Source organism: Budorcas taxicolor, chromosome 18 (genome assembly GCF_023091745.1).
Source record: "Budorcas taxicolor isolate Tak-1 chromosome 18, Takin1.1, whole genome shotgun sequence".
Lineage (NCBI taxonomy): Eukaryota > Metazoa > Chordata > Mammalia > Artiodactyla > Bovidae > Budorcas > Budorcas taxicolor.
In genome coordinates this window covers 57,228,456-57,245,518 of record NC_068927.1, presented here as the reverse complement: position 1 = coordinate 57,245,518, position 17,063 = coordinate 57,228,456, and the positions used below count along the sequence as shown (strand labels likewise).

The following is a 17,063-nucleotide window of genomic DNA, read 5'->3' as shown; positions in this document are numbered from 1 at the left end:
GCTTTTCACATCAGGTGGTCAAAGTACTGAAGTTTCAGCTTCAGCATCAGTCCTTCCAATGAGTATTCAGGGTTGATTTTCTTTAGGATGGACTGGATTGATCTCCTTGCAGTCCTGCAGTCCAAGGGACTCTCAAGAGTCTTCTCCAGCACCACAATTTGAAAACAATTCTTTAGCACTCAGCCTTCTTTATGGTCAAACTCTCACATCTGTACATGACTACTGGAAAAACCATAGCTTTGACTAGATGGACCTTTGTCAGCAAAATGACGTCTCTGCTTTTTAATACTCTGTCTAGGTTTGTCATAGCTTTCCTTCCAAGGAGCAAATGCCTTTTAATTTCCTGGCTGCAGTCACTGTACAAAGTGATTTTGGAGCCCAAGAAAATAAAATCTGTCACTATTTCCACTTTTTCCCCATGTATTTGCCAGGAAGTGATGGGACCGAATACCACAATCTTAGTTTTTTGAATGTTGACTTTTAAGCCAGATTTTTCACTCCCTTCTTTCACTCTCATCAAGAGGCTCTCTAGTTCCTCTTTGCTTTCTGCCATTAGGTATCATCTGCATATCTGAGGCTGCCAATACTTCTCCTGGCAATCTCGAGTCCCACTTGTGATTCTCTCAGCCTGGCACTTCATATGATGTACTCTGCATATAAGTTAAATAAGCAGGGTGACAATATACAGCCTTAATGAACTCCTGTCTCACTTTTGAAGGAGTCTATCATTCCGTGTCCAGTTCTAACTTGACCTGCATATACGTTTCTCAAGAGACAGTTAAGGTGGTCTGGTATTCCCATCACTTTAAGAATTTTCCACAGTCTGTGGTGATCCACACACTCAAAGGCTTTAGCATAGTCAATGAAGCAGAAGTAGATATTTTTCTTGAATTCCCTTACTTTTTCTATGATCCAACAGATGTTGGCAGTTTGATCTCTGGTTCCTTTGCCTTTTCTATATCCAGCTTATACATCTGAAAGTTCTCAGTTCACGTACTGTTTGGAGCCTAGCTTGAAGGTTTTTGAGCAATACCTTGCTAGCATATGAAATGAGCACAATTGTACAGTAGTTTAAACTTTCTTTGGAAGGAAAACTGTCCTTTTCCAATCCTGCTGTGTTTTCCAAATTTGCTGACATATTGAGTGCAGCACTGTCACAGCATCATCTTTTAGGATTTTTAAATAGCTCAACTGGAATTCCATCACCTCCACTAGCTTTGTTCATAGTGATGCTTCCTAAGGCCCACTTGACTTCACACTCCAGGATGTCTGGCTCTAGATGAGTGACCACATCATTGTGGTTATCCGGGTTATTAAGACCTTTTTTTTGTATAGTTCTTCATGTATTCTTGCCACCTCTTCTTAATCTCTTCTGCTTCTGTTAGGTCCTTGCTGTTTCTGTCCTTTACTGTGACCATCCTTGCATGAAATGCTCCCTTGGTATCTCCAATTTTCTTGAAGAGATTTCTAGTCTTTCCCATTCTACTGTTTTCCTGTTTCTTTGCATTGTTCACTAAGAAGGCTTTCTTATTTCTCCTTGCTATTTTCCGGAGCTCTGCATTCAGTTGATGTATCTTTCCCTTTCTCCTCTGCCTTTCGCTTCTGTTCTTTTCTGTTATTTGTAAGATCTGCTTGGAGAACCACTTTGCCTTCTTCCACTTCTTTTTCTTTGGGATAGTTTTGGTCACTGTCTCTTATACAGTGTTAGGAACCTCCATCCATAGTTCTTCAAGCACTCTGTCTACCAGATCTAGTTCCCTGAATCTATTCTGGAACAAGCCATCTGCATGACTCAAGGGAATGACAGGATCTGAGCACTCACGCACCCACCGTCTTTGAGATATGGTGATGGGGACCATGGTACAGCAGAGAACAAGGCTGACAAAGCCTTTTTCGGGGTCGTCATTACAGACATAATAAGACAAGCAAAGAAACAAAACAGGGTGAAGTAGTGGCTTGTGCCTAGAAAAGACACGTGGCAGGTTACCTGAGACCATTTATTTCATCAGCCTGTCCACTGCAGGGCTGGATAGTGACACAAAGGCTCCCTAATCCACACTCCCCTTAGCATACTCAGACCCCCATCCCCAAACCCTTATGTATCCCAGTAGGGCACTGAGAACGAAGGATGTCAGGCCCAGAATCTGATCTCAGGGAGTAAGAGGGGTACCTGGGAACCAGGCTTGGGCATAAAAACAATAACAGCACGAGTAATAAATGTGCTGATGGCAGGTGTCCAGAAGCCTAGAAGGACTCAGGACTCAGGCTCAATCCAAGAATGCTTCCTTGAAGAAGTGACACCTAAATGAGGCTGTGTCTCCCTTGAGGGGGCTGGGTGATGACCAGGGACTGCCAGGTAATCTGTAGGACAGCTATGGCTCTAGAAAAGAGCAACTGACAGGCATCAGTAAGTAAAGAATAACAACACAGTGGGAAATATGCACTGGGCTTTGTGATAACCCAGAGATGAATGACAGGCAAGCCCTGGCATCCAAAGAATCCACAGTCAAGTGATAAACAGGACTCAGATGATAACGCCAATGGATTGATCATGGCTGCCCTGAGCACTAGGCTCAGGAGCAGCAAGTGCTGGGATCAGTTAGTGATGTCTGCCGCTGACAGCAGCTGCAACTCAGAAGCCTGAATGCCACGTACTGGTTATCTACTCTTGGTTTTTGGTCAAATGTTTTCACATCCACGAATTTTTGTATCCTTCACATCAGCCAGGGGAACAGAGAGGAGGAGTTAAAATAACCGAATGAAAATGAGGGCCAGAGAGGTTCTTGGCTGCAATCTCATTGGAGAGAATGAGGCAGAAAGGAAAAAAAAAAAGGAGGCAGGATGAGACAGGGCTGTGAACCTCTCACCCCAAGTGCTTTCCCCAATGATGCCACAGTTTTCAATCCTCACTCCTGGCTCCTCAGGTCAGAAGCCCAAAGATCAAAAAGTCTATTTCCAATCCTTTTCAAGGACTGAAAAGTTGATTTACATCCTGCCTGCTCTAGAAACTTCCACCAGGGCCCCCAAAGCAGATTCCACAGCCTGGCACAGAGACTGCCTCAGTTTCCTTACCTTTCTCCCACCCCAGGCCATCCTGGGGTGGTCCTCAAAGCTCAGCACCCAAAGCCCAGACTCTCTGACTTTCAAGTCTCTGAATATGCAGGGGCCCCTGACTAGGGGTGCCTTTTTTTCCCTCTCATTGTGGATACAATGTTCCTCGTTCCAGTTCTCAGATGTTTTTGAAAAAAATCCATCAGAGCACCTCTTCCTCTGTCTCTTGCCACTGCCAATCTCCTTTCTCTAAGGAGCCAGCTATTTCTCTTAACTGGACGTGGGGCCCTCAACTCACCACATCCCGATTGGGCTTGGCTTCTTTCCCCAAACCACTCTTCCTCCCAGGATCCCACCATCCCCCAATCATCCAGGCCCTGGCGACATCCTCCGTGCCTTCTCCCCAACCAGGGTCCGTTAGTCCCAAAGCCACGTCTTTCCTTTCTTTCCCCATGTCAATCAAATCCCAGACCACACCCACTTCCCTAAGTGGGAAAGTTGCCCCACCCATGGCCCCTATTCAATAGGAGCCACAGCTGATTGGAGGAGACCTGACAAGGGCAGCCAATCAGCAGGCACATCATGAAGCTCATCTTTACTTCAAATGCTGTGCTGGACCAATCAGACTGTCTTCTGGGAATCTGAATGGTGACAAAGCTGAGACAAGGGGAGTAAGCAGCAGGATATGAGTAAGGTAGAGGCACCCAGCTTGGCCATTAGCGAGAAAGCTACAGGTTCAGACACAGGGGAGTCTGTGTCACAGAACTAAGGCAGTGGACAGACTGTCAACAGGACTGCAGTTTCCTGGCCACCTCCCTGCTGGCTGGGGCAGAGAAGCAGCCAGACAACCCAGAGCAGATTCTCAAGCAGGCACCCCCTGATCTCACCCCAGCATGATCTGGACTCTGCCCACCTTCCCAGCCTCGGCTCCTGCTGTCCAGCCACTTCAGCCCTTGCTTCCATCCCAACACATCACAGAGACATGCCTCACCACAGGGCCTTTGCACAGACTATTCCCTCTGCCTGGACTGTCCTCCACATACTTTTCTCCATCCAATAAACTTACATGCTCAGAGATCAGCTCCTGATAAATCTTCAACATTCCTAAGGACTGGGAGTTAATATTCTCATGCTCATTTTACAGGTGGGGAAGCTGAAGCAGAGAGGGCTGTTAACCCTACACTGTCCAGTTCAGTAAGCCCTCCCCACACGTGGCTCTTGAGCACTTGAGACACAGTTCATCTGAATCAATGTTCTGTAAGTGTAAAATATAGTCTGGATTTCAAAGACTTGGTAAACAAGAAAGACCGTAGAACAACTCACTAACTCTTCCTAAACTGTCCAGAAACTAAATATTTCAGATGTACTGGGTTAAAGAAAACCCTATGGCTAACCTCACACATCTTTTAATATTTTTTAAAGAAGTGTAGATGTAAGAAAATTTGAAATGAGGAACATGGCTCGTATGATTATTTCTACTGGGCTGCCCTTGTTTTACCATAAACTATGGCCAGTGGCCCATTTCTATAAATCTATGAGTTAAGAATGGTTTCTACTTTAAAGGATTGTGAAAAAGAAAATCAAAAAACAAAACCAAAAGAATACCTGGCAGACACCGTAAGCAGCTTGCGAAGCTTAAAGTATTTATTATCTGTGCGCTGTGTTTAGCCGCTCAGTCGTATCCGATTCTTTGCGACCCCATGGACGACAGCCTGCCAGGCTCCTCTGTCCCTGGGATTCTCCAGGCAAGAATACTGGAGTGGGTGGTCATGCCCTGCTCCACAGGATCTTCCCAACCCAGGGATCAAGCCCAGGTCTCTAGCCTTTCACAAAAAAAGTTTGCCAAGCTCTATGTTAGAGATTTGCCCAAGATCACTGAGATGAATAACAGAAGCAAAGTTCTGTTTTGTTTTTATTTGGCTGTGTGCCCATGAGGCATGTGGGATCTGCTACCTGACCCGGGATAGAACCTGTGGCCCCTGCACTGAGAGTGTGGTGTCTTAACCACTGGACCGCTAGGGAAGTCCCAGAAGCAAAGTTTACAGGGTGCTTTCGACACGCCACCCACAGTCAGAACACCGGACAGGCTGTAAAACCTGAGTCCTCGCATTATATGAAGGAATTCTAACACAGTCAGCTCCCATTTTACAGATGAGGAAACTGAGGCTCAGGACAGTCAAACCCTAGTCCAGCTTGGAAGTGGCACAGATTCAAGACAATGAGTTTTGCGCCAAAGCTGGGCTCTTAATAACCATGCTGCCAGCCCACCTGGAATCCAGAGACACGAACAAGTCCTCATCTGCAAGAGTGGCTCAATCCTGGTGCTCTGAGTTCCCCATCAGAACACATACCCGAGTTGTATTTTAAGCATCTGAGTCCTTGGCTGGCCCCCTCCCTGCCCCATGCCAGCTGGGAGATGGTATCAGATGGCCCTGGCTCCAATCCTGGCTTGGCACTCGCCAGCCAAATGATTCCCTCACCCTGAATGTGAATTTCCTCATCTGTATACTGAGGATGGTCACGGTCCCAGAGTTTGGTTCATCTGGTCCAGTACTGGGTGCCCAGAGGCACTACCAGTGTTTGCTAGAATTCCAATACCCAGAGAACAGCTGACCCTGGTGCTGAGAGTGTGGGCTCCCAGAGCCAGTAACTGTATCCAGGTCCCAAGCTGCAAAAGCCTGGAAAAGCCACTTTAATGCTCTGAGCCTCAGTTTCCTTCCCTGTAAAAGAAGGATAGTAATCCTTATAAAAAAAGTGATTATAAAGATAAAATTTACAAGTGAGGCGATGGTTTGCATGACAATGTGAAAACACTTCATGCCACTGAATGGTACACTTAAAAATGGTTTAAACGAGGACTTCCCTGGTAGCCCAGTGGTTAAGACTCAGTGCTTCCACTGCAGGGGTTGCGTGGGTTCAATCCTTGGTCAGGGAACTAAGATCCCACATATGGTGTGGCATGGCCCTCCCCCAAGGAAAAAGAATGGTTAAAATGATAAACTTCATGATATGTATCAGTTATCATGATTAAAGAAGAAAAAAAAATTAAATCCTGAATGTGATGTATCCTGAATCCTAACCCCTGGACTTCCCTGGTGGCCCAGTGGTTAAGAATTCACCTGCCAAAAAAAAAAAAGAAAAAGAATTCACCTGCCAATGCATGGGACCCGGGTTTGATCCCTGGTCCAGGAAGATCCCACATGTCACGGGGCAACTAAGCCCATGTTCCACAACTGCTGACCCTGAGCTCCAGAGCCCATGCTCCACAACAAGACAGCCACAACTAGAGAAAGCCCACGTGCAGCAAAGAAAGGCCAGTGCAGCCAAAAATAAACCAAAAAAAAAAAAAAAATCCTATCCCCTGAGAACTGGTAGCAGTTCCCATCACTGCTGTTCATTTGACATCATCGCTTGTCCCAGCTGATGGCCAAAGAGTCTCAGAAATCTTGACATCAAATGAAACGATGTACACAGGGCACTAGCAGAGTGAGCACGATCGTGAGGGAGGTGGGAGGACAGGGCGGGGAGGGTACTGAGACTCAAGGCATTGGGAATGGTCCCATCGCTGGAGGAGGGGTGGGGATGTGAGAGGTCACTCGAGCATTCATTCTGCTTTACCACTTACATATCTCTTGTGAATGTTCTTTTGTATGTTATCAAATACCATGATATGAAGACGATAAAACAATGGGTGAGAAGACACAGAGCCTGGGATTGTCGGGATGGGGCGGAGGAGGTAGAATGGTGGAACCTTCCTGGTGGTCCAGTGGTTAAGACTCTGCATGTCCAATACAGGGAACATGGGTTTGATGCTTGGTTGGGGAACTAAGATCCCACATGCTGCGATGTGTGGCCCAAAAAAAAGAAAGGAGCAGAAAAAGAATGCCAGGATGGAAAGGAAGCAGGACCAACAAAAAGGCGCTAAGGTAAAAGCTGAGTGATGGATACACACAGCCCCCCTACTCTATTTGCTCTGCTGCTGCTGCTGCTGCTGCTAAGTCGCTTCAGTCGTGTCCGACTCTGTGCAACCCCAGAGACTGCAGCCCACCAGGCTCTCCCATCCCTGGGATTCTTCAGGCAAGAACACTGGAGTGGGTTGCCATTTCCTTCTCCAATGCATGAAAGTGAAAAGTGAAAGTGAAATCTCTCAGTCGTGTCCAACTCTTAGCCATCCGATGGACGGCAGCCTTCCGGGCTCCTCCATCCATGGGATTTTCCAGGCAAGAGTACTAGAGTGGGGTCTATTTGCTCTACTCTTTCCATAATAAAATAAATTGAAAACAACATAGGAAAAAGCACATTAAGCTCATCTCCCGAAACACACTCTTAGTAACAAAGTATAATAATAGTGTCTATCTTTATAATGAATGCATTCCACAACCTCTCTATCTGTAACCGACAAGAAACAACACCCAAGGTGAAATTAAAGTTAAGATACATGGTTCCTGCCCCCTAGTGAATATCCAGTCAGTGACAGTAACCAACATGAAGAATGGCTTTACTTAGCCTTTGGTATCTTGACTAGGGCCATCATGGCTTGCTGACCTACTGAGAACTCCTTCTAGCCCATGCCCTGTGAGAAGCACCACACAGGCATCTGAATTCACCTACCCTTATCAAAAGTAAGTCAAGTCACTCAGTCGTGTCCGACTCTTTGTGACCCCATGGACTGCAACCCACCAGGCTCCTCAGTCCATGGGATTCTCCAGGCAAGAATACTGGAGTGGGTTGCCATTTCCTTCTCCAGGGGATCTTCCCAACCCAGGGATCGAACCCAGGTCTCCCGCATTAGGGGCAGACGCTTTAACCTCTGAGCCACCAGGGAAACTTTTATCAAGCACTGACATTAACCCTCTGATGCAATTACCTTATTCAATGAACAAATGACCACAGGAGAGGTCAGTACACTTTTTCTCTAGGAAGTAGACAAGAAGTTATTTTGGGATTTGTGGGTCAGCTCAGCTCTGCTGCAAATACCCCACTCTGCTATTGGATGGGAAAAGCGGCCTATGTATATGATATGTAAATAAATGGGTGGGGCCACGCGCCAATAAAATTTAATTTCCAAAACCAGGTGTGGGGGGGTGGTGTGTGTGTGTGTGTGTGTGTGTGTGTGTGCACGCGCGTGTGTGTGTGTCATAGTGCTCCAATCCCTGTATAAAGTAACTGGAAGTAGTAAATGGGCTGGTGTATATAGAGTATTTAACAGACTTCCCTGGTGTTCCAGTGGTTAAGACTGCCTCCACTGCAAAAGGCACAGGCTCCATCCCTGGTCACAAAACTAAGATCCTACATGCCCTATGGTGCGGCCAAAAGAAACAAAAAAAGGGCTTAAGATGTGGCCTGACACACAGGCATTCCCAAACCATCAGCTGTGACTGTACAGGTGTGTGTTTTCAAAGGTACGGGTCACATCAATACCTCACCTTTCCATCTATAAGTGACAAGTAGCCTTTACAGCACCCGTCAGCTTGTGTTAGAAGCTCCCGCTTCAGCTTTGTTCCTCAGTATGACCCTAACACTCACAGCAAGAGTATGTGGAACAACTGCCAACAATCATTTCACCCTATTTACCGCTGACATACGCGTACACACCCGAGTAACAGCTCAGAGGCCGGGATTCTCCACACTGACCAGCAGGTCCCATCCGCCTGCCCCGCCACGGGTCTCAGGAGGTGCAGGGGGTCAGGCCCCGCCACCGCGGTACATGCAGCCCCCAGCACCGGGCCTGTCATCCAACAAGCGCTCAGCGAACGCTCCGCTCCAGCAGCCGAGGCAGCAGGCTCGCTGGTCCCCCGCGACGCCGGGGCGGGGGGGGGGGCTCACCTTGAGAGAAGGGATGTCCTCAGCGCGGATGACGAACTCGTCGCGCTCCCGGAAGATGCCCTCCCCGCCGCTCTCACCCGCCTCCTCGTCCGTCTCCCCGCACACGGCCGCCGTCTCCTGCTTCTTGGCCAGGTGCAGGGGCCGGGCGTCTGGTGGCTCCGGGTCCTCGGGGGACGGGGCGGCGGGCTCCTCCGGGGGCGGCGGCGGGGGCGCGGTGGCCGGCGGCGGCGGCGGCGGCGGCGGCGGCGGCGGCGCGGGGGCAGGTGGCGACGGCAGGGCCGGCGGGGCTGGAGTGGGCGGCGGCGGCGAGCTGGGTGCGGGGGCCACCAGCGGGGGTGGAGAGGGCAGGACTGGCGGTGGGGGCGGCGGCTGCGGTGTCGGGGCGGGAGGCGGCGAGGGCGGGGGCTTCTCCTCCAGCAGCGGGGGCTCTGGGGCGAGAGGGGCATCAGGGCTGGAGCACCCCCTCAACCCACACCCCACCAAACTTGTTACCTGCTGACGGTGAAGTCTCTCAGCCTATTCTGGGGGGGTCCCAACACAGTCCTCTTCCTGCCCTGTACCCCAACATCCCTCCTGATCAAACTGAGCTCTTCACCTAACAACCATCTCTGGCCCCAACCCCCCTCCATCTCCTTCCCATTCCTCTTCTGTTGCCCTTTCTCCTCCTTCAAAGAGGGTCCTGTCTGACCCACTCACTGTCCTCTCCCTGACCTTCAACACCCACCCCGTCCCCTGACACCCACAAGAAGCCCCCGTTCCTTTAACTCCTCTTTCCAATGTCCAAATGGGCTTCCTTGGTGGCTCAGATGGTAAATAATCCATCTGCAACGCGGGAGACCTGGGTTTGATCCTGGGTTGGGAAGATCCCTGGAGGAGGGCATGGCAACCCACTCCAGTATTCTTGCCTGGTGAATCCCCATGGACAGAGGAGCCTGGCGGGCTACAGTCCAGGGGATCACAAAGAGTCGGACATGACTGATCGACTAGGCACTCAGGCAGACACGCCACTCTGGTCATCTTCCCCCGGTCTCCGCAGACCCCCAGTGTCATAGGGCAGTTCTGCATTACTCAGTGTCCCCTACCACAATGGCCAGGAGGCCTCTCTGGTCCCATCAAAGCCCCCTCCTGGCTCCCTAGCCTGACCCCTACAAATCTGGCCCTGCCCTGCCCCCCAGTCTCTGAATAGCATTCGCCATCCCAGCACCTCTGCTCTTGTCCCCGAATGTCCCTCCCTGTGCCAACAGCCCCTCGGCTCCTTCCTTACTGCCACTCAACTCCCCAGCAATCCTTCTGCCACACCAGCACCCCTCCCTGAAACTCCAGTGGGGATTCTGAGCCCCTGAAATGGGCTCCCAGAGTCCACTGTAGTCCAGAATTACCTTTGCTGTTTTGAGGCCCCAGTCTTGTGCTTACTTTCCATTCGTTAGTGTCCCTCCTGATTCTTGGGTCATCCCCTCTGTATACCTGTTCCTTATCTGCTCAGAGATGTCATCCTCCTCTATCCAAGCTCTCCCCTTTGCTTTCCTTTCCTCAGCCTGCTCTTCACTCTCGAATTGCCAATGCCCTCTTTCCTGTTAAACACCCATGCTATTTGAAACATCCCCACCGGCCCTGCCCAACACCTTGAGATCTCCTGACTCCTCAAACTGCTTTTGATCCATCCTTGGGTCCTTAGCTGTGAGCCTTCCTGACCCTTCCAAGGCCCTCTCTTCCTGCGATGCTCTCCCATTACAGCCGATCCAGACACTCTGCATAGAACTTGCCAGTGTTTCCCATCTCTTCCCCGATGCTTTCCTTTTAGTCTCTCACTTACTCCCCATTTCCCACCTTCCAGAAGACGTCACCATTCCATAAGATTCCTCTGAGCACCCAAGCCTCCTCATTCACTGCTCCAAACACCCTCCCCCAAACCTCATCTCTTTCATCCCCAATGCCCCTATCAAAGCCCCTGAAATTTTGTCCAACACGCCCTCTCAGGACTGAATGCCATTCAGACCTGACTGTACCCCTAGCCTTTCCTGATGCCCCACACCCCACAATCTGACTAGTCGTTGTTGATGCATGTTTCTTTAACCAACCCTCTGCAAGTCTGTCTGCTCTCCTAGACCCTCTTCTGTCCTCTGTCATAAATCTCTAACCCCTAGAGGTCTTCTCACATCCCATGTCCCCTCATCAGTATTAAAGGCTCTCTCCGACCCTGTCACCCACCTGTCCCCATCACTTATAACCTATGCTGACCAGTGTGTAATCTATACCATCAGACCTGAGCCCTGAATCTTGGGGAATCCCTGGCCTGCCCCCACAGACTCCCTTCCCAGCTCTTACCAGGTGTGCCACTGCTGCTGGCGCTGGGGAGCCCCGGGAGCGGGGGTGGCCCGGGGACCGCAGCCTCTGCAGCCAAGGGGGGCCCATCCGGAGTGGAGGCGTCCTTAGGCCCGGCCAGCGGCGGGTCATCGAGAGCAGAGATGGCTGAGGAGATGCTCTCCTGGAGGTCCCGGTTCTTGGCAACAGAGTCTTCCTCGTCGGAGGAGAAGGAGGGCAGGGTCTCCAGGTTCCGCTTCAGCTCCTCGTCCAGCCGCTTACAGGGCGAAGGGCAGCCGAGCCCCAGCCCCTCGCTCTCTGCGGCCTCCAGCGCGCCCCCGAGCCCGAAGGCGCTGGCGGGTGGGGGGTGTGGCACAGTGGGGGCGGTGGGGGGCTGGGGAGGCAGGCCCCGGGCCGGCACAGTGGGCGGCACACTCTTAGGGGGGCTGAGCGGGGGTGTCAGGCCAGCCTGGTAGAGTGGTGGATGGCGCTTGCCTGACTTGAGAAAGTCTAGGAATGAAGCCATGAAGCCAGACTTCATCTCAGGCTGCTTCTCCTCCACCTCCTTGATCTTGGCCTCGATCTTCTCCCGAGTGAGGCTGGAGTCCAGGCTGTTGTGGTCAGCTCCCGACACGGCATCACCCGAGGAGGCTCCCAGACCCTCGCCGGCCTTGGGCACAGACAGCTTGATCTAGATGTGGGGGCAGTGGGCAGTCAGAGCCCACGTGTCCCAGCCCCTAAGTTCCCTCCTCCCTCTGACTCAGGAGTCTGGGGCCCCAGGCCTCTCCCTGCTTAAGACTATGAAGTTCAAATTCTCAGCATTCTCAGCCTGCAGACCTGGAACGCAAGCCCACAGACCCTTTTGCTCAGATTCCAGAATGACAGGACTGATATTCCTCCCCCATTACTCACTGACCCCCTCCCACAAGACCCAGGAACCCAGGACTACCACAGTCAATAGTCCTGCGGGACCTAAAACCTAAGAAAACAAGCACTAACTCCCAGCCTCCCTCTGGACACACAAATTTCAACTCTTAGATCTCTCCAAGCATGGAACTCTGGAGTTTGAGCCCTCTGATTCATTTTCTCCTGGGAGTTAGTTCATACCACATTCTCCATCCTGCCCAAAAACCTTAAATGTGGCCCCAACCCCCAGGCATCATGGTCTCACTCCCCCTCACCTTCAGTGGTTTCAGGGGCTCCAGCCGTGTGCCCCCCGCCTCCTCGGCCTTCCTGCCCCGGCCCCGGCCCCGGCCCCGAGGTTTCTTGGCCCCATCAGCAGGTGCGGAGGCTGAGGCTGGCCCGGCAGTGGTGGGGACCTCCAGTGGGCGAATCCGGGGTCTCCCGCGGGGCCGGGGCGGCCCATCACGCTTGGCCTTGGTGGGTTTTCGACCTCTACGCCGGGGGCCGTCCGGGCCTGGGTTGGGTGGACAGAAGTCAATATCACCCAACGGGGAGAGAGCCGGGCGGGAGCGGCAGCTGGACACGAGGTCAGGCAGGCGCCGGGGGTTGAGGCGGATGTCGGCGGGCACGTCGGCTTTGTCCTCGTCGGCCTCAAACTCATACTCCTGGGCATACAGTTTCTTGGGCGTCTGGAAGGGGGGGTCGCGGCGCCGCAGCAGGTGGAAAGAGGACGTCTTGAGCAGCTTCTTTGGCTTGGTAGAGCAGAAGATGGGCGAGGTCAGGCCTCCCTTGGGCTCCGAGGCAGGGGGTGGCGGTGGCGGAGGGGGAGGCGGGGGCGGGGGGGCTGCCTGGTGCGGCCCGCTCTGGATCAGGCCCAGAGGCTCAGCGTTGACTGTGGAGGGCAGCTCGGGTGGCTTGTTGGGGTCCAGGCCCAGGCCCGGAGTCTCGGGGCCGGCTCCAGATGCCCGGCCAGGGCAGTAGGGCCCGTAGGGATCATAAGCAGGGGGGCCAGGGGGCGGCCCAGTGCCCGCCTTGGGATCACCCTCGTCCTCGGGCGGCCCAGCCTTGCCATAGTCATCCGCCGGCCCTCCACCGAACATCTCCTCCATGGTGGGGAAGAAACTGCGCTCCTCGTCTTGGAGCAAGGAGTCAGGGAAGCAGATGGAGGTGAGTGGCACGAAGCGGGGGGCCTTGGTGCCTTGCGGGCTGGGGCTGCGGTAGGCACCGGAGGGATCCTTGCCCTCGGTGTTGGGTGGGCCCACACCAGTGTCACCGGGCCCAGCGGGTAGCGGCTCCAGGGCCCCCAGCAATTCTTGCATGGCACCAGGCGGCTCCAGGCTCTCCTCCGGCCGCAGACGGGGGCTAGGGGCACCAGGCTCTAGGCCATGGCTGCGGAGGTGGGCCTCAAGCTGGAGGGGCATGGGCGGTGGGGGTGGGGGAGGTGGCGGGGGCGGCTGGGGTGCCCCATCTCGCGTGGCCGGCTCAAGGAGGTGGACGCCGACTTTGGGAGCACTGGAGGAGGGGCTGGGAGCGTGGCTGAGGACCGAGGGGAGCAGCTGGGGAGGAGGGGGCGGCAGCACCAGAGGGAGGTCGGGGCCCCCTGCCTCTAGGAGGAGGCCATGGGGGGCAGACTGGGCCGACTGGGCCGTGGGTTGCGGGGGCGGAGGGCTCTTTTGGAGGAAGGCCCCCAGCTCCTTGGCACCTGCCCCATAGTGGACAACTGAGGTGGCCAGCCCCTCGGGGGTCTCGCCACCCCGTTCCGGCCCTTTCTTCTTCTCCTTCAGCCGCCCCAGGCCCAGCTCCAGGGCTGCGGTGGCACCCTCGTCAAGACTGGCGCTGGTCCGGATGACGCTCTGCAGATGGTACCGCTGGGGGTCTTCCTTGGCCAGCTCATAGGGTGTGCCTGGGGGACCCCCAGCCCCACCACTCCCCCCAAGTCCCTTGGAAGCATCTGCCGCCCCGTCTTCGCCCACCAGGCCATCTGCCCCTGAGGTCCGCGGGGGGCTGGGCGCCTGGAGGAGGTGCTGAATGAGGAATTCTTCATCCTCCGTGCGCTCAGCAGGAGGCCCACCAGGGCCCGCCAGCAGCTCGGAGCCGTCCCCCTTGCCCTTGTAGCCACCTGCTCCAGCTGCATAGCTGCTGGCCCCTGGGGGTGCCAGGAACGGGGCTGAGGCCAGGACGGAGCTCAGGTATTTGCCAGGGGCTCCTGGAGAGCCGACTCCGGGTGGGCGGCCAGGGGCAGGTGGCGACTGTAGCGGGCGGATGATGTGAGAAGGGCTGGCCTCTCCGCCGCCCCCCAGGGAGCTGGGCCCCCAACCGCCTCCATGGCCCGAGAGTGCTGGGGAATGGCCAGTACTGTAGCTGAGCGAGGGGCTGGCCGTGGGCAGACCCTGGGAGTGGGCAGCTGGCCCCGGGTACGGTTCACCCTGCACCCCGTACAGCTGCCCCTGCAGCTGGTCTGGGGAATAGCTCTGACACGTGGCTAGGCCAGGAGGCGGAGGACCACTCGGGGGCTGCTGGGGACCCCCTGAGTAGCTAGGGCCTTTGCTCAAGTCCTGTGCTTGACCCCCTCCGAACCCCTGCCCATAGGCCTGGGGTCCTAGAAGCCCTTGGGGCTGACCGGGGGAATAGGCCTGGCCTCCGGCCCCTCCAGCCCCCGAGGCCTTCCCAGTGGCATAGGCCGCTGCTGGCCCACCTAGGCTCTGGCATTTGGGCGTGGCGGTTGAACGGGCTGGTGGGGGCCTACTGGCACTGCCCGCAGCTGCCCCATAACCACCTTTGCCCGTCTTGTAACCAGGCGACTGAATGATGGGGCGGTAACCTCCACCGCCACCCCCTGCCCCACCTCCTCCGGCTGCCTCAGGGCCCGCAGCCCTGCCCGATGCCCCGGCCGTGGCTCCACTGGGCCCAGCTTTGCTAGGCTCACCAGCGCCAGGGGAGGGTTCCCCACCGCCCAGCGGGCTGCAGGCCAAGTTGGCCCGATGGCCCATGGAGGCGTAGCTGCCTCCACAGCTCAGGTAGTGCTGGAGGGCATGGGCTGGGGGTGGGGGTGGGGGGGGCTGGGCACTGGCGGGCCGCTGGTAGTGCTTGATGACGGTGTCCTGGCGGGGCAGGGCCCGCTCGGAGGGCGGCGGGCCGGGAGCAGCACCCGAAAAGTTGTAGAGCTGTGGAGAGGACTGTTCAGCAGCAGCAGCAGCGGCAGCGGAAGAGGAAGCCAACAGGTTGAACTGAGTCGGGAGGTGGCGAGGAGGTGGGGGTGGGTCTGGGGGACCAGGGCGGTAGGGTGGGGTTTGGGCTGGGCCAAGACCAGCGGGCCCCAGGACACCACCCCCCGCCAGGCGCTCAAAACCTAGCGAGGAGGGCACCGTGGGTGCCTGCGAGGGCTTCAGGTGCAGCACGTCATGAGGGGACAGGAGCCCATTAGCTGGGGGACTAAATGGGGGATCCTGGAGGCTGAGGGAAGAGGGAACTGGAAAGGGGCGGCTGCCAAAGGAAGCCGGGTGCTGATAAGCCGACAGGGCGGAGGAGGATGGAAATGTGCTGGAACCGGGCAGGGCGCCTGAGATGAAGAGCTCCGTGGGGCCTGGCGTGTGCATGGCTAGGGATGAATGAGGGAGGAGACCACAGGTGAGAGTCGACCACAAGCCAGCCCCACCCTGGCCCTCCTGGGCTGGCAGCGGGCTTACCTGTTTGCCAGGAAGGACTGCGGAACTGGGAGAGGAGAGAGGAGGCAGAAGGGCCAGGCTGGGGGCCCCGGGACTCCAGGGCCGAGATGAGGTTCATGACGGAGGCGTCGGGCCCTGCTGAGCCTGCGTGATGGAGGCCAGTGTCGAAGAGTCCAGAGAGGCCTGGCAAGGGTTGGGGCGGGGGTTGAGTCAGCTAGGTGGGGGATAGGGCAAGGTTTAAAGGGGAAAAGAGCAAGCCAAAGGCAAGTTGGGTCAGGAAAGGGGGTTGGATGGAAGGTGCAGATTCAAAGAGGAGAAAGTAGGCAGAGACAAGGAGACAGTAAGCAGGATGGAATAGGATGCAATCCTAAGGGCAGGGAGCCCAGGAGGGGAAAGGTAGACAAAGGAGTAGAAATATCCAGAAGTGAAAAAAAGTGGGAGAAACAGAGAGTTCCTACCGTCCAAGGGAGGGCAAAGGAGTTAGGCAATTCTAACAAGGAAGGGGAAGAGATGGGGTGATACTGGAGCCACTGGAAGAACCAGAGAACAAGTCGAAATGGGTTGAGTCCAAGTGAGAGGGTCCGGATTTAAAAAAAAAGGGGGGGGGGGGGGTAGGGATAAAGGGAAGGAGCCAACCAAGAGGGTCGTAGGGTCAAACTGGACAACAGTCTGGTTGCTGATCCATTTAGGAAAGGAAGCGGCAGGATCAAAGGAGAACCAATCCGAGGTACTAGAGGCCCGGTCACAGAAGAATCAGGCAAATCTAAGGGAGGAGGGGGAGGTCCAAGAATCGGAGCCAATCAGGAAGAAAGGGAATCAGGAAGAAAGAATTCAGGGAACCAAGAGGATGGACAAATCCAGAGGGAAGGCACCGGGGTGGGCTGGAGAGGCGGAAAAGCCTGGAAGAGAAGGTGGGATTTGGGGGCTGAGAGGACCGGACCAATTGGAGCGAAAGAGGCGGGACCAGAAACGGGGGCGGACGAATCCGGCGAGAAATTGACCGGCCTCAGAACAACCAATCAGGGAAGAAAAGGCAAGGGGCGAGCCAGGACGGAGGGCACAGCCAATTAGGAAGGGTGGAACTTTCAGCAGCCAATCAGCCGCTTCGGAGGGAGGGCCAGGCGGGGCGGGACAAGGGCCGTACCTGCCGGGTGGTGGTTGGTGGCATAGCTTTGCAGTGGGTGGGGGGCCGCGTAGGCCTGGCGGTGTAAGATGTCCGTCTCGGGGTGTGAGGTCCTGGAGCTGCCATAGACCAAGCTGGGGGGTAGGGGGGGGAGGGAGGTGTTAGGGTTTCCTCCGAAGCTGCCCTCGGAGTGA

At 54.9% G+C, this 17,063-nt stretch overlaps 1 protein-coding gene across 1 annotated transcript in view; it reads right to left on the bottom strand.

Annotated features, from left to right (window-relative positions):
- PRR12 (proline rich 12) overlaps positions 1 to 17,063 on the bottom strand; it is a 29,523-nt gene that overhangs the window by 10,486 nt on the left and 1,974 nt on the right. Inside the window, exons 2-6 of the mRNA XM_052655730.1 lie at positions 16,891 to 17,003; positions 15,768 to 15,929; positions 12,360 to 15,679; positions 11,203 to 11,869; positions 8,878 to 9,305 (exon numbers count right to left, since the gene is read on the bottom strand). Coding sequence (XP_052511690.1) covers positions 8,878 to 9,305; positions 11,203 to 11,869; positions 12,360 to 15,679; positions 15,768 to 15,929; positions 16,891 to 17,003 — 4,690 coding nt within the window. The remainder of the gene's footprint in view (positions 1 to 8,877; positions 9,306 to 11,202; positions 11,870 to 12,359; positions 15,680 to 15,767; positions 15,930 to 16,890; positions 17,004 to 17,063) is intronic.